A 26,534-nucleotide genomic window follows, 5' to 3' on the forward strand; every position below is an offset into this window, starting at 1 on the left:
CAAGCGGCGAGCCCTCAAAACCATGCATGCTCACGTTCCTGGAGGAAATTGGTCGGCTCCAAACATCCCGGCTCGTGGGATAACCGGAACCGCACACGAGCAGAGATAAAATGGCTATGGCCTCCCCCGCTTAGACACACCCCCCTCCCCCCCCCCCAACCGCTGGCCTGGCAGCCCTGCACCCTCTCCCAATCGCCGGGCGGAGAGAGGCGATTGCTTTTTGGGGACAGTCCCCCGTGGAGGGACCGGTTCCCGGAACGAGTCGCTCCCGCGTGCGTCCCTGTTCCTGGAAAGCGCGCACGGTTCTCGGCTTGTTTTTTTTTTTCGTGTTTTTTTTTATACATGGTTGCACAGATTTCGCCTCGAGCGGACAGGATTGCGTTCGCCTCAAAAACGCCGCTCGGCCAACACCACTCGGCCCGCGGCTCGTCAATTCTCCACATAGGGCGGTCGCCCTCAGTGGCCTCTTCGGCGACCGAACACCCGGCAGTGAGAGACGGGTCCAGGAGCCCACTCGTATTTGATAGAAGAGCAGTAATAAAAATCTGACTGTAAACACACGCACGATCGGCATTCTCCAGATACTTATTTTTTTCTCCCGTAGCGTACAATAAGCAGCTATGTTCATTAATTCTGCGAAATGTGTTTTTCCACCTAGGCCGTTGCCCATAGACATCTCAAAAAGCCTGAAGGTTTTCCCGATCCCATTAGAAAAGTTCTTGACAGGCTATCAGACATTTCAAGGCATTGTAAAGGGCACTTTAGACATTTCAGGAGAGCCTCAGACGGGGCCAGTGAACCCGCCAGGAAATATCGGTGCCTCCTACAAACATCTCAGAAATTCCTGAAGTCCCCTTCACACCCTTTAAAAAAATCCTGAAGTCCCATCAGAGCGATTTTCAATAGGGTGTAATGTACTTTTGCGGTAGTTATTCAAATATTATAAACATGGAAACGTTTATCTTAATTTTTATAATCCGAGAGGGGAAAAAAAGAGCAAAAAGCTGCCTTTACGCAACTTGACGTGCCCTTGCGGAAATCCCATAATTCAAGCCGCCGCAACAAAATATTGAATAAAAAAGGTTAAATTATCGATAAAACAATCAAAAAAACAATGTGTATTGTTGTACATCTTTTTGATTATTAAAGTAACATATTTTTTAAGTGATGCAACATTTTAAGCAGCGCTGAACACACACAACCTCAGATGACTGCGTAATGTATCGTGAAATTACTAACGAATCACATGCTGCACTTGTTCAGGCTGACTTATGCGAGGTTTGGGAATGGTGTACCTTATGGCAATAGCTCTCAATACTACCAAATGTGGAACTATGAAGATGCCTCGTCGTAAGACGTCACCTTCACCGTATATAATTTGTAATACTCAACTGACATCTCTGACCTCATTCAAGTTTCTTTGTGTTAACATCCCTTCAAACCATCATAGATAGCGCACTCTTATATAATCAGTAACGCTAATGCAATAGCTTGGATACTAAAAAAAAAAACTTTAATTTCTATGTAACTAAACCTTCTTCTGTAAAAAATTTTAATACATTCAAAGCTGGAATATGCCGCAGCAATCTGGGATCCCGGTCCCGCAAAGGTTGTAACAAACATTGAAGTCCTACGAAATCGCGCCGCACATTCATAGTCTGTAACCATCATCGCACCGCGGGTGTTTCATCTATGAAAACCACCCTAGCTGTCCCTGTCCCTTCTACCCTCACGTTCTCAAGCATCTCGTTTGCGCCTCTTTCATAGAATGTATCATTCCAAAGATTTTCTGAAAGGCAAACCATCCATTAGCCCCTCTTTCTTTCTTTCCTTCCCGCATCGATCACCGTCTTAAAGTTGGCATACTTCATTGTGAAACTTCAGCTTACATCGACTGTTTCGTCCCCAGAACGTCATTTGAATGGAACCATCTTCCCACATTATTAGTAACTATTCCATCATTTTTTTTATTGATTGAGAAAAGCACTAATTACTCACTTTTGCTTAGATTATGCTGGACTACCTTTTATAACCGAGTTGTCTTGTTTGTAGAATTTTTTTTACTGAACCCCCAGTGTATGTCCACCCCCTCTGCAATGCCCCATTATCTTTCATGTATTTAAATAAATAAATAAATAAATAAATTATACATTTCTGCATGTTTAATTTTGCAATATTACAACTAATATATATTTTGTTATTCCTAAAATTACACCAACTCCACTAGTCGTGTTGCAGTTTCTTTATTACCAGACAAAATTAATATTAGCAGGTGAATTTTAAAAAGTTATTAATTTCTCAAGTTGTTTCGAGCCACTGGTCCAGACAAAATGTACCCAGATTTCCTAAGCAACAGATTGGCACCATCGCAAGATCGTGAAGATTGACATAATATTGATGCGTATTCTTATAAAACGTTACTAAAGAGGGATACAGATATGTAAAAGTTTCCTTTCGTGGGAGTTTCAAATTATATTTTCATTTTATTTTTTAGCACTGTCGTTATTTATACTGTTCAGGTATGGACAAGTTGTGACTTGTCTTGTAAGATATTATCACCTTGTGAAAGAAATTAATTCAAATTATGCATGCGTTAGAAAGTCGTTCAAAGGGCGGACGTGTGCACACGGATGGATTAATTGATCCTGTTGTATTTTTCTAAGCTAGATACAACATCGGTACTGTGGCGTAGCCCTATGGTGTAGGGAAAAGTGCGGTAGTAATAAATGAATAATTAAATATTTATAAAAAGGCCATTTTTATTTTCGTTTTTCATCCGCTCAGCCATTGTTCAATCACGTTTCGTTTTTCTTTTTTTAGTCAACTCTTCACACGACAATTTCCAAGCCCCGGCAGCTATGAATTTTTTGCAGCTGCGAAGATTATTTGAAGGTTCGCTTACCTCTTCCACGGGACCTCAGGACGTTGCACAAGGTTAAAACCGCTGAACGCCAGCGACGTTCGCTGACCTTCAGTGCCAGGTCACCGAACCTGCAAAAAGTAGCAGTGAAACATTAATAATAAAAAAGGCATTTATTCGAGAGATGACGTCATACTTTATAAAATCTGCAGTTGTCGATGTACTATAAAACGAGGTAGGGGCCGGACTTCGAAAGCACTTGCTTCTCTAAGCATATTTACGAAGATACTTCCTAATAGACCGCCAACAATGCGTGCCGTAGCCATTTTCATCGTTACTCTTCTTGTTCTCGAAAGGTAAGAGTTTCAAGCCAAAGTACGTTGGAAGATATGAATATAAACGAAGGACCTAATGACTGCGAATTTAGGTAACGCGTCTCAAAGATACTGAATATTTAATTACAATGTAACACCTTGAACGGCGGTGTGAAAAAAATTAAGAAACCTTCAAGTCGTGGTACAGTCTCAGTTATTATATTATGAATAATTATCTCCAGTTCGCCTACCCGCAAATCGCTCTTTCGAGACTGAATATATGTGCATCCTTAATTCTCTTATCTCGTAACTCACATGCACCTCGTTAAATACAAAGCATATATCATCTAGGCTGCATACATGTGCTATCAGAATATCAACAATAACTGTTCATTTCGTGTAGCAACTACGAGTGAGGGAAAAAATTACATCCGCTAATGCAATTAACAATGCAATAGAAATTTATTCTGCAACAATAGTATCGCGCTTTAATTTAATATTGTAAGCATTTGACAATGTGGAATTTTTCACTGCATTGGGAACCCCAGTCGAATGCCACGTGCTCTTGAACAATTACAAACGTTGGTGTTCATGCCACATGCAGAACTATGATGCATGTGCCTCTGGAGACCATGGGCACTAATCTGGACACTGGCGGCGTCTGTCAGTGGCCACCGCCAGGATCGAGCGCGGCGCCGGCCAGTCACGGCCACCGAATTTTTCGCCGATTTTTTCGACAAAGTTTCGAGATTAGGGCGCTAGAAAAGAAGACCCACCCGATAATAGCGCAGTTAAAGACAAAGGTGTACGCGAGCTGGACAAGGATGACGAAAATAATCCCTGGACAAAGGGAACAAAGGACAAACAGAAATCTCCGAACAGTGCTAGTTAAGTGGGGCGCGAGCGAAATGATCCGCCTGGTCTTGGCATCGAACCAGGGATTCCTGCATTTCGAGTGAAGCACTCTTGCAACTGAAGTAACCAGGAGTTTGAGGTGCCTGGTTCGATACCCGGACCAGGCGTATTTTTTCGGTCGCGCACCTGTCACCTAGCTGCGTTTGGAGATTTGTGTTGGCCCTTTGTCCCAACTTCCCCCCCCCCTTCCCTTTTGTTCCCCTTCTCCAGGGATTATTGTCGTCAGACTTTTGGACTTGTTTCGGGTTATTTGCCAGCTCACTACAAGGAACTAGAGTTATGCAACTCTGGTCGAGGTAAAAGGTTATGCATAAAGAGCTCTAAATCTACAGTAACGTCAAGGCCCCGGTACGTTACTGCGAATATAACTTCCCAAATTAAAACATTCGCAAGTATGTTTCTATCAACCTCCTAGGAAATAATTTGTAGAGATATTTTCCGAGGAAATTTTGCATACATATTTTCAGTCGATCTAAAAAGTCACATGGTATGCAGAGAGCAAATATCGGTTCTTGCGCCGGGGTAGCGGTTATGTCAGGATGCCGAACTCTCATTGGCTATGATTGGAAGGGTGCTGTCTAGACTTCAAGAGAGCTAGCACTGAGCTCTACCTACTGTTCTTTCCTTCAGAGCCAGTAAGAGCTCGAAATTCTGACGTCACCGGAACCCCTGCCAAGAAGCAAGCGAACCGCGAAGTTCTAGCAGACGATCTCAAGACGTATTTTCGCTCCGCATAGATATGGAACACCCGCACGTTTTCTGCTCGCTTGTCTAAAATATGCACCATAAAAAATCGGGGGAGCGCGAGCACCAATTTTACTAAAAACTGGGTGAATCTAGACGTGGGCGCTTGTCCGGTGAAGTCGGGTGCTTAACAAATATTTTGCAGAATTCCAGTTTTTCTGTTTTGTTCTTTTAATGTTGATAGTGGGCACTTGAAGGAAGTGTGCCCTTCTGCAGTATATTACGGTATGTATACATACAAGGTGTATTTTTTTTTTAGCTGCACCAAATTTAAAAGAAAAAGGGAACGTGAAATAGAGTAATTTGAGCCCTGGGGAAGTGTTAGTGGCAATGACGGCCTCTAGAAAAAATGTGAAATTAGGTAATTAGTTTGCTAATTAACTAAATTGTTTTAACTAACTTTTTAATTTTTCACTTGAGGGCACATAATGTGTTTCGAGAATTGAAGATCGGCCACAGTGTGGTCTAGTTGTGTCGTCCAATTTGGATAAAAAAAATTCCTAGTATGCGCTACGGGGTCGAGAAATGTCACTTTGGTAAATGACGTCAAACCGAAACTAAGCAGGAAAGAGCGCCGGTAGACTTATCGCTTCGTCCTTCCGGGCATGCAATTCGTCATTATCACGGCCGGTTCCACTTGCTTAGGCGAGCCGGCCGCGATAATGACGAATCGCATGCCCGGAAGGACGAAGCGATAACTCTACCGGCGCTCTTTCCTGCTTAGTTTAGGTTTGACGTCATTTACCAAAGTGACATTTCTTGACCCCGTAGCGCATACTAGGAATTTTTTTATCCAAATTGGACGACACAACTAACCACACTGTGGCCGATCTTCAATCCTCGAAATGCATTATGTGCCCTCAAGTGAAAAATTAAAAAGTTAGTTAAAACAGTTTAGTTAATTAGAAAACTAATTACCTAATTTCACCTTTTTCTGGAGTCCGCCATGGCCACTAATACTTCCCCAGGGCTTAAATAACTCTATTTCACGTTCCTTTTTTTTTTCAAAAGTTGGTGCAGCTAAAAAAAAAAAAACCCTGTATAGCTGTTCATAACCTTACTAACGCTGCTTTTTTAACGTGATCGACGTCGTCATAACATTTAATCAATACTCACTCCTAATTTTTCATATTTTTACTTCTCAGCTTCTACTTTGTCATGTCAGCACCCGCTTGGCAAGTGAAGGCAAAGAGGCCTGCATGTTATAGAAAAGTAAGTAAACTAAATATTTTAGGTTCCTAAATATTGTTCTGATTCTTTGTCGTAATCAAACTACAGTGTGTGGAATTTGAAAAAAAGAAGATTATTTTAGTATGCATTGATGACGTTAGTGGGCCGCTATCCCTTTAAGTACATAAATTCTGGCTGGAGCCTCTTGACAGGAACAATGATAAGAATTTCCTAAAGTAAATATATTTTAAAGTAAATAAAACCTGCCCGGCTGTACGCCTAAAAATATATATATTTTTTGATGGTGCAATGTCGTATAGTATGTTGTCTGCCTTATTGTGGTATAATAAATCAGAAATACAATTAAGATCCCAGTGAAAAATAGATTCAAGTTTTATTGGTTGTACCGCGCTACGAGCATAATATTGCATTTTGTAAGCAAAACAAGGAGCAATACTTGGGTAATACTAATTTATTTAAAGTTTTTTCATTTGGCTGAGTCATTCAAATTGCTCTTCCTGCGTTGACCAAAAAAACTTTAGCTCGCAATACTTTAGAAAGAAGTGTAGTAGAAAATACCTTAACTGAATGAGGAAGTCCGCAAAAAGGCACATTTGCCCCGCAATAGCAAATCGCGATTGCGATGGGGAATTGGGCCGCCATTAGAAACGTTCATTGATATCACAGTGTAGGCAACAGCGTCCAAAAATCTGAACTTCGTAATCTGAGAATGTGAAGCAGCCATGATTAGATTCTACTCGAGTATCTCAAGGAGCGATTTTGAGGTTGGTTGATTTATCACGATTATACTTAGCCAGCCAGAAGAGTTTTCATTTTATTTAATTTCCTCGAAGCAGGGGTACAAAAACATAATACGCCTAAATACAACGCGCACTAAATTCAAACAATTTCTACAAAGGCTTAAATAAACTTCTTGTTTTTCTTTTGACTCATCTACATACAAACTCAGCTCTTCCTGGTTAAAAAGCATAATGCACAGAATGCATGAAAGAAAAATAGAAAGAGAATGGGACCTTGACTAAGATAAGGAGTGCGCAGACGATGCTGAGTATTTATTTGTATGTGCTCCTACCGCTAAAAATAATACGAAAGTAAGTTGAACCTTTAGTAAACAGGTCGTCTTGTTTAGATAGTTGCAATTAAAATATTAAGATGCATCATAAAGAATACAAGCCGACGGACCTGAAAAAAGTTAGTGGTTTTCCTACTTTGATGCCTTCAATGCTGAGGCTATCCATCTGAAGTGCTTTCGTTCTAATAGAACGCCCTTAAAGGGTGAAGGTGAAACGCGTTTCTTCACATAAATATGAAGTCAAATACCATAAAATGACGCGATTGTATTGCCTCAAAAATGTATCTTGAAGGAAAGCCATTGGAAAGCGCCTGTGTGTCAGTATTTTGGCACCATAACACTCTATGAACTATAATTTGAATTCCCGCAAAAAATGCACTTATTCTTATTAAGGTGAACCACGATCCCAGTCGCATGCCACATTTCGATAGCAGAGGAATGGTGCTTTCCCTAAAGGATCCTTTATTAATTTTTCTGTCTGTGCTCTCATCTAGAAGGATGCTTCCAACGATACTTTCATTAGTCAGCCTGTGGGTAAATTTCTATGTGGTACTTGCTGAAGTTGTTACCTGCGTGAGGTATATCTGCAATATGTTTCAGACCGGACGAGCAAGTCTCTCAACTGACACGTTGTGCCCTAGCTTGCTGATTGGGAATTTCATGTATCACGCGCCGCCCATAAAGTCGTTCTTTGGGCATGCTTAGAAGTACGTCTAAATGTCTAAAAAGCCGACAGTAAGGGAGCGATGAGGCGACTTCACGCGAGCATCTCAATCGCCGTGTTTGGACGTTTTAGAGATTTTTTCTTAACAGAGTCAGCTGTAGAGAGGTCGAACATATCCGCTTATTTCTTTGCGTGACAACACACTCAATCCTTGTAGACTAAAACACGAATTTGCGGAATGCATAAAATTAACACAGAAACAAGAAAACATTGTTATGATATGAAGTATGAAGTCGTGTGTAGGGGCGCAGGGGGCCCTCAAGCTGCACCACGCAGCTTTTTCCCTTGCGTCCCATCTCACAATGTGAAGTTGAGAGATAAATAAATTCAAATTCAAATTTAAATTCAAGTAGACAGAAGCATTTGTGGCCTCTGCGCAGACAGCACACATGATCACAAAGTGGGATTCTTTATTTTTTATTTACCTTTTGATAGGGGAGCAAAGAGAGTTCTAAGTGAAGTTCATTTTTATGATGACAGCAATTTCTTACCGCGTCGCGGCTAGGACGAACAGTTGTTTCTACGTACTAACCATCCCTAATCTTTTGCTTTTTTTCATACAAACAAATTCTTGGAAATTATTTTGATCTACCGAATTTGATCAATTTAGCAAAACATTTGTGTTATATAAATAAGCACTCTCTATAAAATATATTATTTAGCCATTGTCTAAAATACTTGTTTATATCTTGTTACAGGAATGCACGAAAGATGAAGAATGCAAAATAGGGTCCTGCTCACGTTGCAATAATCACGTCTGGGGCGACAAAACTTGCCGCTGAGAGTAGAGTAGATCAAGGGCCTTCATGTTCTAATGCACGAATAAACGTTGGATACTATATTGTTGCACGTGTCATATAACTTAATTAAAGGACTTAGTATCTCATGCTGAAAAAAATGCACAGCCGACTTGGGCCAACTGGAGACACCTCCAGACACTGCACTGCGCCCAGCCATAAAAGCTAGAGGTGGCACCTCGGACGGATCTTGATATATTATGTGGAGCAGCCTTGCCTACTGTCGAATCTGGCCCGTGAACAATTCATCACTCAACTACTACAAATATATTTGGAGAAATATTGCCTAGAACGACAAACCTCTGGAGGAGAAACGACTGGTTACTCTCACCCTATTGGCTGAAATTGTTTAATCGTTCTCAGACAATTAATAAGACATGTATGTCAACGTTTTCAAGCTACTGTTACATAAATATCACTGAAGAACATCTGAAAAAATTCTGGGAGGCCGTGAACACAATACGAAGCTGATACACCTATAAGGAACATAACATTCAGTTGGCCTTTCAACTTGTTGATTTGAACCTTCGTTGGGGGAATGTTCTAGCTCAGAAGGTTCAGATAGAGCAGCGAGCAATGTAATTTTGGTGACCAGAAATATACATAGACGGTCTTATTTTCAACCTCAATAAGTAAGAATCTCAGAGGTGACGCAGTTAGAGCATCGGTTGAAAGGAACTTACGGCATATAAGGAAATGAAGTACGGCTCGGTTAGATAATGTGGCAATCTTAGTCTTTTTAAAAAAATAGAAAAAAGCAGATCTGGGATTTGTACGTTGTAGGGGGACACGTTGGCAGTCACATGCTCTAGATAATGTGAGAGGAAGACGGAATACATTGGCGTAGGTATATGAAATGCCATATTTCTGCTTGTAGTGAAATCTTGGTAAAACAAAAAAGCGGCGTGTTAAGCATACGGCGATGCGTGCTGTTGGAGTACTGAGTTTTGTCATCTAAAATTAGCATTTGTTTTACGCGTTGATATTTCTGAAATAAAGAAATGGATATATTGGATCTGGAAGCAGCTACATTGCCTGCCCGAGGCTAGTAAGGAATTATGTGCCTAAGACATTACTTCGTATAGCTTCACTCGAACTTTGCTTCACTTGCTAGTTTCACTCTAGCTTCACTCTAGCTCTAGCTTCACTCAAGCTTCATTCCAGATTCACTTGAATACGGTAACCAGGATTCCAAAGAGATGCCTCATTTAAGCTTGATCTGTATAGGCGTTTTGTAAAGAATTAGTTAACAGAATAGATAAGTAATTAAAACTTTTATTTTAGTGAAGCCTACCGTGCCTTCTAAATGTTAGTAATGTAGGCAAAATAAATCTTCCATGAGGGAAAAGATGCTAGGCGAACTTTTAAGACCTTGCAAACAGACAAATCTCTGAGGAGAACGATTAAAACGCCCATAACGTGGCCTAGGTGACGCGCACGACACCCGAACACCCGCAAAGTAGAGAAAGAGAGGAGGGGATAGATTTCATTTTGCACAAAAATAGAAAATTGTGACCAGGCTGATAGTTTCCAGCTTGACGTTTAAGCCAACGCCCCTGAAACTTCCTTCAAGCGGTACGATGGCATCATATTCAGGGTGTATGAGATTGCGGCCTAACCCTTTAAACCGACCGCAAAAATGGGTTTCTTAACCTATCGCGCTATGATTTTGTGCAACGTTGCCCACAGGTAGTGCATTTGTTCTATAAAATTCGCAAAGATCGAACCTACCTGACAAAAATGTAAAAAGAGATAAGGATTAACTTCTTCGAAAACGAAGCGAAGCCACCCGTCTTTAAGCAATAGGGCGCTGCTTGGCACGGGAGACAAAAGATTGCAAAGCGGTCGCAACGCCAACTGCCGTCAACGAACGAGCATACGTCGCCGAGAGCCGGCGTCATTAGCAGACGTTTTTTTCGACAGAAAAGCGGTGCGCGTTCCGCAGGCGGCAACACTAGCAGAACCAAAAACAGTCACGGTAACAAAAGGAACTGCAAAGCAGATACCATAAATGCTCCCCCCTAAACAAAAAAAGAAGAAAAAAAACAGCAAAGAAACAGTCAAAATAACCCGACAAACCATTTTTTAATCGATTATGTGCCCATTCAATGTGTTTTGTTACACATCTTTGGAAAACCGGAGACGACGGACGGAAATTGAGACGTCTTGTGTGTTGTTCAGTGTTTTGTTAGTAATGAAGATAAATCCACGCATTGACAACTGACGTCGGAAAAGCTCGCGCCGCCTTTCAGTCTTCTGCTATTTAACGCCGGCTCTCGGCGCCATATTCTCGTCCGTTGGCAGCCATTGCCGTCGCGACCGCTTGCGCCATCTCCTGTTTCCCGTGCTAAGCAGCGCTCTATTGTTTGAAGAGCGGTGTCCTCGCTGCGTTTCCATGGGAGTCAAGACTTTTTCTTTTTTAACTTTTCCCTCAGTTAAGTCCGCTCTTTGCAAACTTTATAGAAACAATGCACCATATGTGGACAACGCTGCACAAAATCGTAGCGCGATAGGCTAAAAAAAACGATTTTCGCGGTCGATTTAAGGAGTCTAACCGCTATTTGAAACACCCTGGATGTATGTCAATTTCTTTTTATTTATTTCACAATACTGCAGGCCCCGTTGGGGCCCAGGCAGGAGTGGGGGGAAAAGAAAGAGGAATGGATGGCAGAGACGCAAACAGGCACGTTCTTCAACACAACACTGATACTAAAGAGCATATATCATCGCAATCTCTAAAAAAATACATCAGGGGAAGGGCTATCAACAGTGTCTTTTTCTAAGCAATTCCATTCTATTACGGTCCTTGGGAAAAACAAATTTTAAAAAATATTGTTTGCGCTTTGGTATGGCTCTAAAAGACTTCCATGATTAAAGCGTGTATTTCGGTGTGTGACCTGCTTTATGTAGGGTGATGAAGCTAAATTAAAGTAATTATTCTTGATTAGGTACAAAAACTTCAATCTCAAATTTTTCCGGCGCGATCTCAAAGACTCCAATTTAAGTGATTTCAACGTTTCTGATGGGCTGTCTAAGCGGCGGTACCTATTGCATATGAATCGCGCAGCTAGCCTTTGAACTTTCTCTAATTCGTCTATGGCTTTTTGTGTACACGGGTCCCAGACTACGCACGCGTACTCTAAAACTGGCCTAACTAAAGTCTTATAGGCACAGAGCTTCACACTGGAGGGTGCCAGTGGAAGTTTTCGCCTTAGGGACCACAACGCTCGTCTCGCAGCAGCACAAACATTGGCAATATGTGCATTGCAGTTCAAACTGCTCGTAATTGTTACCCCAAGGTACTTAACTTCAGAGGCTTCTTTAACTTGAGTGCCATTAATTGTATAGGGAAAGTTCAGTACAGTTTTTTATTTGTAACCCTTAGTAATTGCATTTCATTTCATTTATTTACCTCAAGGGCGTCTTTGAGGACGCATTACATGAGGGGGGTAGGTGGTACATGCATTTGTAACAACAGAATAACACAATTTTCCAAACACAATCATTGGTATAACAAAATCATCGCAATTAGCCCAGCACAGTTTACAAAAAGGAAATCACATCGTACGTACACAACTGCAATTTTGAACTGGACGTAACTATGTATAAAACAACAATTTCAATATGCAGAAACGGAAAGCGACTATGAAAATAACGGCATGTACGTGTACTATTCATGCCACAGGTGCTCGCACATTGTTTTAAATTCAACGGCATTTGTGTTAGTAACCATCTCGTCTGGCAAGTTATTCCATTCAGTAATCGATAACATTAAGGGTGAAAACAGGAAGGAATTAGTGTGTGACTGGTATTGCTGCACCTTACAGGAATTATCGGTTCGAGGAGAAATATAATGTGCGGAATGACAATAGGTGTGTTTAAAGCACGATTTGCTGTAGTATAAGTCATGAAAGTAACATATGCGGTAAATATTGCACCGGGTAGACAATAGAGTGAGACCCAAATTTGTTTTTAAAGCTGAGACACTACCGTAATATCCCGAGTCATCGCCCATCCCCGAGCCATCGCCCACCCCATTTTTTGGGCCAATATTGATTTCCGAAAAAACACCGAGTCATCGCCCACCCCATTTTTTGGGCCAATATCGATTTCCGAAAAAACACCGAGTCATCGCCCACCCCATCAAATACCCCAGCGCGGACTCTGCGATCCGCGAACACTCATCCTACCCGAATGACGCGGCCGCGGACCTTACAGTTGGGGGACGTCCGTGACAAAGTAAAACGAAGGAGGGAAAGACACTTCTTTTTGTTTACGCATTTCCTCCGTGAGCGACCCCAAAGTGGTCGTGTATCCGTGCGAAAAGAAAACGATGGAGATAACAAAATAAGAGTTTGTTAATGTAACCGCGGAGTGTTAGGTCAAAGTCTGTCTCCGCCGAAGTAAGGTCACCGCGAACCCGCTCCTTCTTCCCGCCCGTCGCGACCGCGGTTGTGCAATATTTTAGGCAAAGCCAACGCGTAAATAAAGCTTTGCTGGAACGCCCTACACAGACGTTTGCAGAGCGTCCCAACCGTGCATTGATAGCCCGCCGTGCACGGACGCACGTATGTACGCACCAAACAAGAAAGTTGCGCAAGAGCTTGCAATTGACAAGGCGCCCAACTTGGCCCGACGCCAAAGTATTTGCCAACGCGACCGCCGGCCTTCCCGCTTTCCCAGCATTGCTCTTGATCGCTTCTTTGGTCCGCTCGCTCGCTCGTTGCGCCTGGTCGGTTTTTTTATTTTCTTGTAGACTTTTCTTTCTTTTTTTTTTTACTAACTATTAGAACATAGTGGTGACATTCTTTCACGGAACAAACGTTCGCGCTATATGCAGATCGGCGGTGTTTCTAGCGCGTATGCAAGCAACGGACTTCGCTATAGTAAAATATTCTTTCGTGAGCATTTTTTTCTATAAAACAATGAAACTAAATCGAGTTTTGAGTTTGATGTATCTCTTGTGCATCAGCGCTAGATACGCAGAGAAAAATAGGCGGTTTTATCCGCTTTTTTTTAAGTGTTTGTGCTCACCCACCGAGACAATGCCCACCCCACTTTTTTAATGAATTTCAGGCGGTAGGGGGGTGGGCGATGACTCGGGATATTACGGTAGTTTGAGGCGATAAGTCGTTTGATATAAACCGGGCTGCTTTGCTTTGGACAGATTTTAATTTGGAAGAAAGATAATTATGATGCGGATGCCATATGATACTTGCATATTCTAGTTTAGGGAGAATAATTGTTTTATATGCTAGCAGTTCTGTTGAAGTGGGGGCCAAGTGTAAGGTGCGCCTTAAGAAACCTAGGGATTTAAATGAGTTGGTGACTAAGTTATCGATGTGTTGTTTCCATGAGAGAGTTTGAGATGTTTACTCCTAAGTATTTGTATAGTGAAACACATTCAAGTTGCTGCTTGAGTAATGTATATTGGCTGTGTGATTTGTTTGACTTTGCAGTAACGGTCATTTGTTTACATTTGTTGGGGTTAACGGTCATCTGCCATTCTGAGCACCAGGAAGATATATCATCAAGGTCATTTTGGAGGACGTTATGGTCTGTCGGGTCTAAGATTTTTCTATAAATAACACAATCATCTGCGAATAGGTGGATAGTTGAGGTAATCGAAGAGGGAAGATCGTTGATATAAATGAGAAAAAGAAGGGGGCGAAGAACGCTACCTTGGGGGACGCCTGAAGATACTGGGACTGAGTTAGATGAAGAACCATTCACCGAAACTGACTGTTGTCTATTTGTTAGGAACGAAGCTATCCATTTTATTACTACAGGGTTAATCTGGAGGAGAGAAAGTTTTAGGAGTAGTCGTTGGTGGGGGACCGTATCGAATGCTTTGGCAAAGTCTATAAATATAACGTCTGTTTGTAGTGAGGAATGATTATTAAAATGAAGATCCGTGACAAACTCAAACAGTTGACTAGTACATGAGTGGCGCTTTCTAAAACAGTGCTGGTTGGGGAAAAAAAAGTTGCGTTGATCTAGGTATGAGATAATATTAGAATAAATAACGTGTTCCATAAGTTTACACGGCACACTGGTGAGTGAGATAGGTCTGTAATTTGATGGATTTGATTTGTTGCCCGATTGGAAAATGGGTTGAACTCGGGCGAATCGCCAGTCAGCTGGTACATCAGCAGAATTTAAACTTTGTTGAAAAAGAGCGCTGAGTATTTTTGATGCTGAGTGCTGTGTCATTTTTAGTAGTTTGGCCGAGATACCATCATTTCCAGGGGCGCTATTAGAAGACAGGTTTTGAATTGCCTTGTGGATTCCTTCCGGGATGTATAAAATTGGAGGCAGGCATATTTCCTGATGAGGTAGAGAGTAAGATGGCAGTGGAAATATTTCACGTGTAAATACACTGGAAAAGAATGAATTTAACGAATTGGCCGTCTGGTCATCACTAAGTGCCTCCCCCTGGTCGTTTACAAACGAAGGGCTATTCTTAGTTTCTTTTGGATTAACTATTTTTCAAAACTTCTTGGGGTCCGTGGAAAGAATGTTAGGTAGGGTGACGGAACAAAATGTTAATTTTGCTTTTTTTACTTCGGATTCACACAACTTTGAATGAAAGCGATATGATGACCAAGCCGCGAAGTCGTCCAGTCTTTTTGCTTTTAAAAATAGTCTTTTCTTTTTGTTTAACATACGTTTTAGACTGTTGGTAAACCAAGGAGATGCAAGGTCAGATGGAATAGCAGTTTTTGGCACAAAAGTGTGAAGTAATTCTATGAGCATGTTTTTAATAAGGAGCCAGTTTTCACTTGCGGTTCTCTCGTCATGAGATGACATGTAATATCTTTCGAAGTTTAGTATGGCTGCCGTCATCCCATCGTTATTAGCACGCGAAAACACGAATATTTGCGTTGGAATATTCGCGGAACGGTTAACCTTCTGTGAAGTTTGAATATGGATCAGAGCGTGGTTACTTATACTTTCCATAGTACTGATAGACGTTACACATTCTGGATTAGTGCTAAAAATAAATCTAATATAGCATCATTACGGGTTCCTGTGGTTATCATCTGGTGAAGTCCAAACACACTGATTATCGAAAGGAACTCTGTACACTGACGAGAATTAGCATAGTTAGCATAATGTACATTTATCCAAGTTCAACGGCATATGCCACTGTTCACACCATTCATAGACATTCTGAAGAATATTTTCGAGAGCTAGCTGATCATTACGGGTTTCTACTTCTTTGTACATTATACAGTCGTCTGCAAACAACCGAAACAGAACTGTGTCATCTGCGCTGTCAACTATGTCGTTTACGTAGATAAGAAACAATAACGGTCCCAGAACCGATCCCTGTGGAACACCCGATGAAACAGATAACTGACTTGAAGATTGCTTGTCTATTTCGATTAACTGGGAGTGGTTTGAAAGCTACGACTGAACGAATTGAACTAGGTCGTTTTTTATTCCGATTGCGTATAGCTTCTGCACTAGTTTATGATGGGGTACTTTATCGAAAGCCTTCGCGAAGTCTAAAAAGATGGCATCCACTTGCTTTCTTTTATTTAGGGTGAGGGCAAAATCATGTAAAGTTGTTACTAACTGTGTCACTGTTGATAGCCCTCGACGAAAGCCGTGCTGAGCACTGGTAAGGAGGTTAATTTCTTCCATATAATCAGTAATATGCCTGCACACTATGTGCTACAGTGTTTTAGAACAAACAGAAGTAAGGGATATAGGGCGATAATTAAAAACGCACTGAGGATCACCACTTTTTAAAATCGGCACAACACGAGCGCAACGCCAGTCAAAAGGAATCTCCTTTTGTTTTCGTGAGTTATTAAAAATGACGAACAAATAATGTGATAGCCATTCAGCATAGCGTGGAAGGAATTCGTTAGGCACATTGCCCGGCCCACACGCTTTTTTAACATTTAGCCGAAGCAGAAGTTCAAAGATTCCTTCCCGGCTTACGACAAGGTCCCGCATTGCCGACGACATATCACAGATGCCATCTGGTTGTGCTGCCGAACGGGGGCTGAATGCGGACTGAAAGTACCTATTGAATTCGTTTGCTATGTCGGTTTTATCAGTGAAAAGAATTCCCTTGACATTTAAACACTCAACACACTTTTTTGTTCCTGATAAGAAGTTCCAAAATTTAGCGGGCGCTTCCTTTAGAACACAGATAAGAGATTGCGAAAAGAAAAACTCCTTGGAAGTTGAAATTTTTTCTTTCAATTCTTCTTTTATTTGAGAAAGTTCAGATGTCCCATACTTGTGAGTTCGCTTTTTACGCTGCCAGTTACGTTTTAGTTGATAATCTCTCTTGTTATCCAAAGATTGTTTCTTCTTGTGTGTTTTACCTTGCTGGGTACATACTGCGCAAAGCAATAATTGCAAATGTTTTTAAACATAGTCCACTGGGTTTCTAAGTCACATTCCTCACAGAAATCATCGAAGTGTGTCTCCAAGTAGTCAAGCACATCAACATCACTCGCATCGTGGCAATTTTAACAGTCGATTCTTTTACACCGCCAAGTTCCGCGTTTTTGAAAAAGTTGGAAGTAAAATACAGCAATTTATGATCAGACAACCCCGTTAAAACGTCAATAGTGTACCACGACATTAGTATACTAACAAAGACCAGGTCCAAAATAGATTGCGCCGTGTTGCCGATCCTTGTCGGCAATGTCACTATCTGAGTCAGGTCGTTCGAGAACGCACAGTCAAGTAACATCTCTGAATCACGTGCGTGTGCTCCCGCCGATCTCGTGTTTAGCCAGTCAGTATGTGGTAAATTAAAATCACCGCCATGATTAGTCGTACGCGATCATTACGAAAAGACCCAAGAAAGTCGTATAATTGCTCAAGGAATACTGGTGAGGCATTAGGCGGTCTGTATACTACTCCTAAAACAAGGCTATTCCCGTGAAAGTGAAACCGACACCACAAACTTTCGTGGTTAGTAATGCCTGATAGTAGGCATGCGCCTAACTCCGACTTCAGGACAACCGCAACGACGCCACCGCCACGTGACGGTCTATCGTTTCGATATATTTTGCGTGTCGGAGGAATGACTTCGCTGTCCTGTATATCTGAGTGCAGCCATATCTCGGTTATCAAAGTGGCGTGGGGGTCAAAATCAAGGAGCATTGCCTCGAAATCTGTAGGTTTATTCAGAACACTTTGCGCATTAAATGACACAAGTCGGAAGGTTATTTGCTTTTGACGTCACGGAGTGGTGGGAACACGTTTCTTGCTGGGCAGTTTCACACGCGTTTGTGTGCTGTCATCCCACGCATAAATGTCACCGTTTACACGAAGCTTATCATGAACCAGAAACAGTTTAGCGTCGTTTTGTTTATCTGGCTGCGCAGATGTCCAGAGCAACTTTCGCGTTCGAATTGTTTCCTGCGACAAATCATGCCGGACAGAAACCTTACTTCCATTTAGTAAATGAGAATTTTTAAGAACAGACATTTTTTTAACTGTGGTCTTGGAAGTGCAGTATGACTGGCCTTGTTTTTTTGGGAACATGTCTACCAAGACTACGCAGACGATCAACACAGTTTACAGGGACCTTCAGAGTGATTTTGAAAATATTGTCACGGGTGGTGACCAAAAAACAATAGATGAACAGGAAGAAATAAACGTTCAATGTGGCGAACTTGTGCCAACAATAAAATAGTACAAAAGATAATAACTAAGCGTCGCGGGCGTCGAAATCGGCGAGACCGCAGGATCGAGCGCTGGGGCGAGACTGATTCCTGCTTACCAGGCGGAGCCGCTTTTGTACACGCGTTGGCTTCTGGAGCGTTCGATGTAGAAGGTTCGACGCGGAGAACATTCTAACCTCGAATCAGCTAGACGGTTCTCGAATTCACTAGAACATCACATTACAGTGTAAACAAAAATGCGTAGCCGCGGCCAGGAATCGAACCCTGGCCCTTCGCGTGGGAGGTAAGCGCGATAACCGCTGTGCTACGGCCGCGGTGCCTACTTGGCGCGCGGCATTACTCCCCCCCTTAAAAAGTGCATCGCCTCGATGCAACACAAAACAAAGCACATAAAGAGAACGGCAAACTATAGGATCCACAGTCCTATCGAGCGTAGTAAGGCTTCAGGCGCACGACGTGGACGACTTCAGGTCGTGGTGGGCGGCGTGATGATGTTCTTGTTCCGTCAGGCATCACCTCGTAGTTCAGCTCGCCGAGGCGACGAAGTACCTTGTATGGTCCAAAGTACCGTTTCAGCAGTTTCTTACTGAGGCCGCGGCGACGGATGGGCGTCCACACCCACACCCTGTTTCCGGGCTGGAAGTGAACGTCCCTGCGACGAAGGTTGTAGCGGCCCGCGTCGACGCGTTGCTGGTCTTGAATCATGAGTCGGGCGAGGTGGCGGGCTTCTTCGGCGCGTTGAGCAACCGCCTGGGCGTCGTCACTCTCATTTACAGATGGCTCATGGGGCAGCATTGCGTCCAGCATGGTCGTGACCTTCCGACCATGTACCAGCTGGAAAGGGGTGAATCCAGTGGTCTCCTGAACCGCCGTATTGTAGGCGAACGTGACGTAGGGCAACACCTCGTCCCACGTCTTGTGTTCTACGTCGACGTACATAGAGATCATATCGGCGATTGTCTTGTTGAGTAACTTCGGTCAGTCCGTTGGTCTGTGGGTGGTATGCAGTGGTTCGACGATGGCCGGTGCCACTGAGACGAAGGATCTCTTGAGTCAGCTGGGCCATGAACGAAGATCCACGGTCTGTGATGAGGACTTCAGGGGCGCCGTGCCGGAGGACAATGGACTCAATGAAAAACTTGGCGACTTCAACAGCCGTGCCTGCTGGAAGGGCTTTCGTCTCGGCGTACCGTGTGAGATAATCGGTGGCGACGATAATCCAGCGGTTTCCCGACGTTGACGATGGGAAAGGGCCAAGTAAATCCATTCCGATCTGCTGGAACGGCATAGACGGGGGAGAAATCGGATGCAGAAGTCCTGACGGCTTCCTTGGCGGTTTCTTGCGTCGCTGACACTCGTGGCATGATCGAATGTATAGGTGAACGGTCTTCGGTAGCCTCGGCCAGTAGTACTTTTCTCGAATCCTGGCGAGCGTCCTGCTGTAGCCAAGGTGTCCAGCCGTTGGGTCGTCATGGCATCGTTGGAATATTTCGTCTCGAAGGCTGGCAGGAACAACCAACAGCCATGCTGTGTTGTTGTTGACGAAGTTCTCCTTGTACAGCACCCCTCGCCGCATGGAAAATGTATGCAGGATTCTTAAGAAAGCACGGGGAACCGAACTCGCTTGTCCCTCTAAGTGATCGATGAGCGCTCGCAGTTCAGGGTCGTCTCGTTGGCGTGCTGCCATGTCGCTGACGTCCAAAGCGCCGAGGAAACACTCATCGTCGTCGTCTTCGATACAGGCAGGACCGGCCTCGACAGGAGCTCTTGACACGCAGTCGGCGTCATGATGCTTCCGGCCGGACTTGTACACAACGGTCATGTCAAACTCCTGCAGTCGTAGGCTCCAGCGGGCGAGGCGTCCGGAGGGGTCTTTCAGATTCGCGAGCCAGCAGAGCGAGTGGTGGTCTGTGACCACGCGAAAAGGACTTCCATACAGTTATGGGCGAAACTTTGTTATTGCCCAGACGACAGCAAGGCACTCCTTTTCAGTTGTAGAGTAGTTCCTCTCCGCCTTAGACAGCGTCCGACTCGCGTATGCGATGACTCGCTCTGCCCCGTCCTGCCTTTGAACTAGCACTGCGCCAAGTCCAGTGTTACTGGCGTCCGTGTGGATCTCTGTATCAGCGAACTGGTCGAAATGGCCAAGAATTGGGGGCGTCTGCAGTCTTCGTTTCAGCTCATCGAATGACTGCTGGTGTTCGTCTTTCCATTCGAACTTTACGGCGTCCTTCGTGAGGTGCGTCAGCGGTGCGGACAGCTTGGCGAAGTCCCGAACAAATCGTCTGTAGTAGGCACAAAGTCCGAGGAATCTTCTCACGGCCTTCTTGTCAGACGGCGGCGTAAATGCAGCCACGGCGCGGGTCTTCTCAGGGCCAGGGAGGACACCTTTGTTGCTCACGACGTGGCCAAGGAACTTAAGTTCACCATAGGCGAATCGACACTTTGTTGGCTTGAGTGACAGGCCGGCGGTCTTGATGGCTTGAAGCACGGCTCGAAGTCGTTTCAGGTGCTCGTCGAAATCTCGTGAAAATACCACGACGTCGTCGAGGTAGACGAGGCAGCTCTGCCATTTCAGACTTGCCAGCACGGTGTCCATGACACGATGGAAGGTGGCTGGCGCAGTACAAAGCCCGAACGGCATCACTTTGAATTCGTACAGTCCGTCGGGAGTGACGAAGGCAGTTTTCTCCCGGTCGCGTTCGTCGACTTCAATCTGCCAGTAGCCACTCTTCAGATCCATCGACGAAAAATATCGGGAGTGGCGCAGTCGGTCTAACGTATCGTCGATGCGGGGGAGCGGATAGACGTCCTTCTCCGTCACAGCGTTCAGTCGACGATAGTCCACGCAGAACCGCAGGCTTCCGTCCTTCTTCTTTACAAGGACGACTGGGGAGGCCCATGGGCTTCTTGAGGGTTGAATGATGACGTCGTCGAGCATCTCCTGGACTTGATCTTGAATCACTTTCCTTTCCTTTGAGGAGACCCGATACGGCGACTGGTGGACAGGAAGTGCGTCGTCGTCGGTAACAATGCGATGTTTCGCCATTGATGTTTGGCGAATCTTCGATGTCGTGGCAAAACAGTCGCTGTATTCGGCAAGGAGATCAACCAGTTGCCGGCGCTTCGTAGCTGGGAGCTCGGGGTCGATGTCGAGCGGCGGCGGCGTGCTGTTCTGCTGTGACGACGAGGTTTCTACGGAGATTGCGGTGACCACGACTGGCGCCTGAAGCTCCTCAATGTGGCCCACAGTGGTACCCTTCGTTAGGTGCTGCGGCTCCTCTCGGAAGTTCGTTACAAGAACAGTTGTACGTCCTTCTTGGAGATCCGTTACGCCTCGTGCGACGCATTTCCTTTCTCAAGGAGCAGTTGGACGTTGCCTTCCAGAAGAGCTTCACCGTGCATGGCTGCGTCGGTTATGACGGGGACGAAAACACTCGACCGCGGCGGTAGGTTCATATGGTCGGCGATACCTCGGATCGCGGTTGACGTCGTGTTGGTCTCCACCGACGGTAAAACAGGCTTTCGCAGCGTCAGCTGGTTTGCCCCGAGATCGATGACGGCGCCATACTCGCAGAGAAAGTCCATTCCGAGGATAACGTCTCTTGAACAGTCTTGCAGAACGACGAACTTAACAGGGCACGTCTCACCGTGGATCTCGACGCGAGCAGTGCATCTCCCGACTGGTGTGATGAGGTGCCCTCCGGCGTTTCGTATTTGTGGTCCATCCCACGGCGTGGTGACTTTTCGAAGGCGGCGGGAGAGCCTCCCACTCAAGACTGAGTAGTCTGCTCCGGTGTCCACGAGCGCTGATGCGTCGTGGCCGTCGATGACGACGTTTAGGTTATTGGACACCGTTGCAGGGGCGTCGTTTCGATTTCTGGTAGCGTTTGAGTGGGGGCCCTCTGACGTTCGTGGAGGATCTTGGCGTCGTTCGTCTTCGGCAACTCCACCTCCAGGGGTTGTCGCGCCTAGTTTCCCCGGCGAGGAGCGAGGGGTGACAGGCTTTCACGTCGGGGTCGGTGCATCGGCGAAGCTGGACGTCGTGGTGAAGGCGATCGGAGCTCTCGGCGGGACGCAGGCTCGGGGGACTGGGGTCGTCGCAAGTACTCGTCGATCTCCCGAGGGCGTTCACCATACCTGGGACGCGGGTCGCTTGGGTGGAATCCGCGCAGCCCGAGTCGTCGGTATGGGCATCGGCGGTACACATGGTCAGCTTCCCCGCAGTGGTAACACAGCGGGCGTCGGTCGGCCGTCCTCCAGACGTCTGTCTTCCTCGGCGCAGGTCGGTCTGGGTGAACGTGCGCCTGATCTTCCTGTCGTCGGGGATACTGCGGCGTTGGGGCGTCTCTTCGGGGTGGCGCCGCGGCTTGGCGGGGAGCTTGCGGCGGTCGTGGGCTATGGCAGCGTAGCTCAACGTCGGTTCCTGCGGTGCCACCGTGGTGACGGGAACCTCTGGTTGGAGCGCCCGTTGTACTTCCTCGCGCACAGCCTCGGCAATGGAAAGTGTCGCTGGACGACTTGCGGCTGGCAGCAACTGGCGGAGTTCCTCCCGGACGACCTCCCGGATAATTTCGCGGATATCCGTACTAGGAGCGTGCTCGCCGCCAAGCAGCGCGGTTGCAGCGACACTTGGATGTCGCTGGTAGTGGGAAGCGCGCGCTTGGAGGGCGCGATCGATGTTTGTCGCCTCGGTGACGAAGGCTTCGACGGTGCCCGGCGGGTTGCGCACGAGGCCTCCAAAGATGTCGTCTCTCACCCCGCGCATGAGGACCCGCAGCTTCTTGTCATCTGTGGCTCGTGGGTCGGCACGGGCGCTCAGGCGGAGGACATCTTCTACGAAGCTTGTGATGCTTTCGTCGGGGCCCTGCGTTCGAATTCTGAGGAGATCTTCTGCCTTCTCCCGTCGGTGTAGGGTGGCGAACGTCCGCTGCAACTCGGCCACACAGATGTCCCACGACGTAAGCGAAGCCTCGTGATTCTCGAACCAATGCCTCGCAGTACCCTTCAGCGAAAAGTAGAGGTTCTGGAGGCACTGCTCCGCAGTCCATCCGTTGTGCCGCGCCACACGCTCGTACTGCTTGATCCAGTCTTCGACATCCTCATGGATCTCGCCGTGGAAGGGAGTCGGCGTACGGGGAGCGGCGGGCAGGTAGACGACGGCAGGAGCGGCGGGGGTCGGCGACTGGTCGGCCATCGTCGGCTTCGTTGGCTGCTTGGTCCTGGGCGGCAGAAGTCCGAATTCCGGGTGTAGGCCTTGGGTGCGACGACTGAACCGGATCTCGGTAGTGCCTTCGTCGGTTCTTCGTGGGCTTGGCGTCGGACTTGCACTGCGAATCCTCGGAGGGGAACGCTGCACGGGCATGCGTTACCCCGCACCTCCACCAATATGTCACGGGTGGTGACCAAAAAACAATAGATGAACAGGAAGAAATAAACGTTTAATGTGGCGAACTTGTGCCAAAAATAAAAGAGTACAAAAGATAATAACAAAGCGTCGCGGGCGTCGAAATCGGCGAGACCGCAGGATCGAGCGCTGGGGCGAGACTGAATCCTGCTTGCCAGGCGGAGCCGCTTTTGTACACGCGTTGGCTTCTGGAGCGTTCGATGTAGAAGGTTCGACGCGGAGAACATTCTAACCTCGAATCAGCTAGACGGTTCTCGAATTCACTAGAACATCACATTACAGTGTAAACAAAAATGCTTAGCCGCGGCCAGGAATCGGACCCTGGCCCTTCGCGTGTGAGGTAAGCGCGATAGCCGTTGTGCTACGGCCGCGGTGCCTACTTGGCGCGCGGCAATATTATTTATGACTTTATCTTTAAGCGAGTCTCCAGTTTCGCCGGGTTGCTCTTCAAAACCAAATATAACAAGGTTGTCTTTTCTGGACCGGTCTTCGAGTTCAACAAGCCTCCTCTCTTGTAGTCTGTTCGCTCTCTGAATATCTGCAAGAACTTGTAGCAGAGGAGAGTCCCGTTCATTTCTTTGCAGAGCATCTATGTCCTCTTCTGCTTTATCCAGCCGTGTTAGGACGTCTCTGACAAATGAATCTAAACTTAATTGTTTTTCCTTGATCTCTCTTATTTCTTTCCGCATTTCAGATTGGCCAGCAAGAAGCTGGTCGAGTGATTCCTCGATACTAGGTCCAGGATTGGTTTCTACATCTCCTGATTGTAATAACAATGCTGATATCAAGTCACGACACACTGATGCAGCGCTTGTAACTATGGTCTGTGGACTTGGTGACAGAAACAAGCACCGATCATCTCTACGATAGCAGTGTACAGGATATGTGTAACGGACCTGGACAGTGAAGAAGACATGCGTGTTTAGGGTCCTTGCCATCAAGATGTCCCGAGTCCACTGAAGCCGACGAGATCGTTGTGGGCGTTTATAGGTAAAGTTCCGGATGTGACGCCAGGGTAGAACGTAGGTTCCGGAAAGCTGTACACCAGGGGGAGGCGACCACGTTCCGTCGTGTCACCATTGATGCCTTGTTGATACGAAACCGTGCCGAAGCTGTCGGCACCGAAGCTGTTGGCGCCGCCGCTTGCTATCTGACACAGCAACACCTGGACAGTGAAGAAAACAGGCGTATTTAGCGTCCTTGCCATCACGGTGTCACCAAGTCCACTCTAAATAAACATGATATGCGTACGCGCTCAGACAAACATAGATATAGAGATATGCATCATTTTTACTACGCAGGAAATGTAGCAGGTTGACTAACGTCATGCATTTGAAAGAATCCGCAGGAAAAACGAATGCTCACACATTTCCATCGGATGTTCTAACCCGAAATTATGTGATAAGGGGGCCAGAATAACCTTTTCTTGTAAAGCTTGCCCTAGTTCACTCCCGAATGATGTAGGCTGAATCGTCGAGAAAGCGAGTGTTGTAGACGAGGATCCGATCGCGCCTTTATCGACTCAGATTCTCCCGACGATGATCAGCATTCATTCTCGCGCTAGCCAGCCGTAATGGCGACACGCCGTCGGTCGCTGCTGCCACCCTCTACGCTCGCAGCAGATTTCTCGACGCCTGTTTCTTCTTTTGTTTCTCGCAAAGGTTGGACGAATAAATCTTTATTTTGACTTTATTATATATCGTATCTTCTCCTTTATCTTTGATATCTCTGTTGAAGGTGCGAGGTGATTTTACATGTCTCTTCCTCGTACGACCGCGAGTAGCCGCCTTACTATATTGATTTCAAGCACCGGAGAACTTTATTCTATGATGCCAGACGAAGCCCGCGTAAGCCGCCGTAGTGAACGCCAGCTGCCCGAATATGTTTTTTTGCCAACACAACCAAGAAAGAAATCGCCGAACGTGGAGATGTTTTCACAGGGACAGCAGACCGAGAGCCCTGCTGCTGCACCTCAGGTCGTATACCGGCTCGTCTAACATCGGACGCCGACGCCCTTTTACGGCGAAGTGTACAAAGACGCCGACGACTGGACGCAGCAGTACGAGCGAGTTGCCCGTCACAATGGGTGGACGCCGGAAAAATGCCTACGTCTGCTTCTGCTTTGAAGGAAAGGCATGTACCTGGTGTGAAAACCTCGAAGCGACGATTACCACCTGTGACGCATGAAAGGACGGGCTCTGTGGAGCGTTTGTTACCCAGCAGAGACGTGATGGCGCCAAGGAGCTGTTCAGAGAAGGGTTCAAGGTCTTAACGAGAGAATTGTGAGCGTCGTCGAGGATATGCTCCGACTCAGAAGTCAAGCGGACACCGGAGATCTTGAAGCAAAGAAACTGAGGATTCTCATGCTCGGCGTTAAGGAAACAATCTTTGGGATTCTTGTGCTCAGTCCACCTGCGACCTTCGAAGAAGTCATGGAGGACACGAACATCGAACGTGTCATTCACACATGAGGCTTGCACTACCAGCGACTACCTTGCGTCGCTGTATCGTCGTAATCAAGCTGCTACTTTGGTTCAAGTACGACGGACATTCGCGAGGTTATCTGGAACATCGTCCGAGAGGAGCTCTGACAGCTGCTTCCCACTGCTGAGCGCCCAGCCTCACATTCAGCTGCCGAGATCACACGCTCCGTGGTCCAGCAAGCCTCTCAGCCGGAAGCTCTCGTCAACGTGGCCTCCCCCGAGGAGCCGACGTTGACCTACGTCCCCATGACCCAGCCAGCGCTGCCAGTTGCCCGACAGTACATGGCGTCATGAACGCAACACGCCGGTACACCAGTACGCTCGACGCCATGAGGAATGACCCCACTACGTCCGCTAAGAACAGTCGG

At 45.9% G+C, this 26,534-nt stretch overlaps 1 protein-coding gene and 1 pseudogene across 1 annotated transcript; one reads left to right on the forward strand and one right to left on the reverse strand.

Moving 5' to 3' along the window:
- The first annotated feature begins 3,121 nt into the window (after positions 1–3,121).
- Positions 3,122–8,646, forward strand: LOC120843331 (antimicrobial peptide ISAMP-like). Its single transcript, XM_040214662.2, is given in 4 exon segments — positions 3,122–3,216; positions 5,979–6,045; positions 8,519–8,582; positions 8,585–8,646. Coding segments are annotated over 4 exon segments (240 nt in total). The 5' UTR covers positions 3,122–3,169.
- Positions 8,647–17,830: 9,184 nt separating this feature from the next.
- Positions 17,831–24,890, reverse strand: LOC121837627 (annotated as a pseudogene).
- Between the last annotated feature and the right edge of the window lie 1,644 nt (positions 24,891–26,534).

Source organism: Ixodes scapularis, unplaced genomic scaffold (genome assembly GCF_016920785.2).
Source record: "Ixodes scapularis isolate PalLabHiFi unplaced genomic scaffold, ASM1692078v2 PGA_scaffold4__175_contigs__length_147842914, whole genome shotgun sequence".
NCBI lineage: Eukaryota > Metazoa > Arthropoda > Arachnida > Ixodida > Ixodidae > Ixodes > Ixodes scapularis.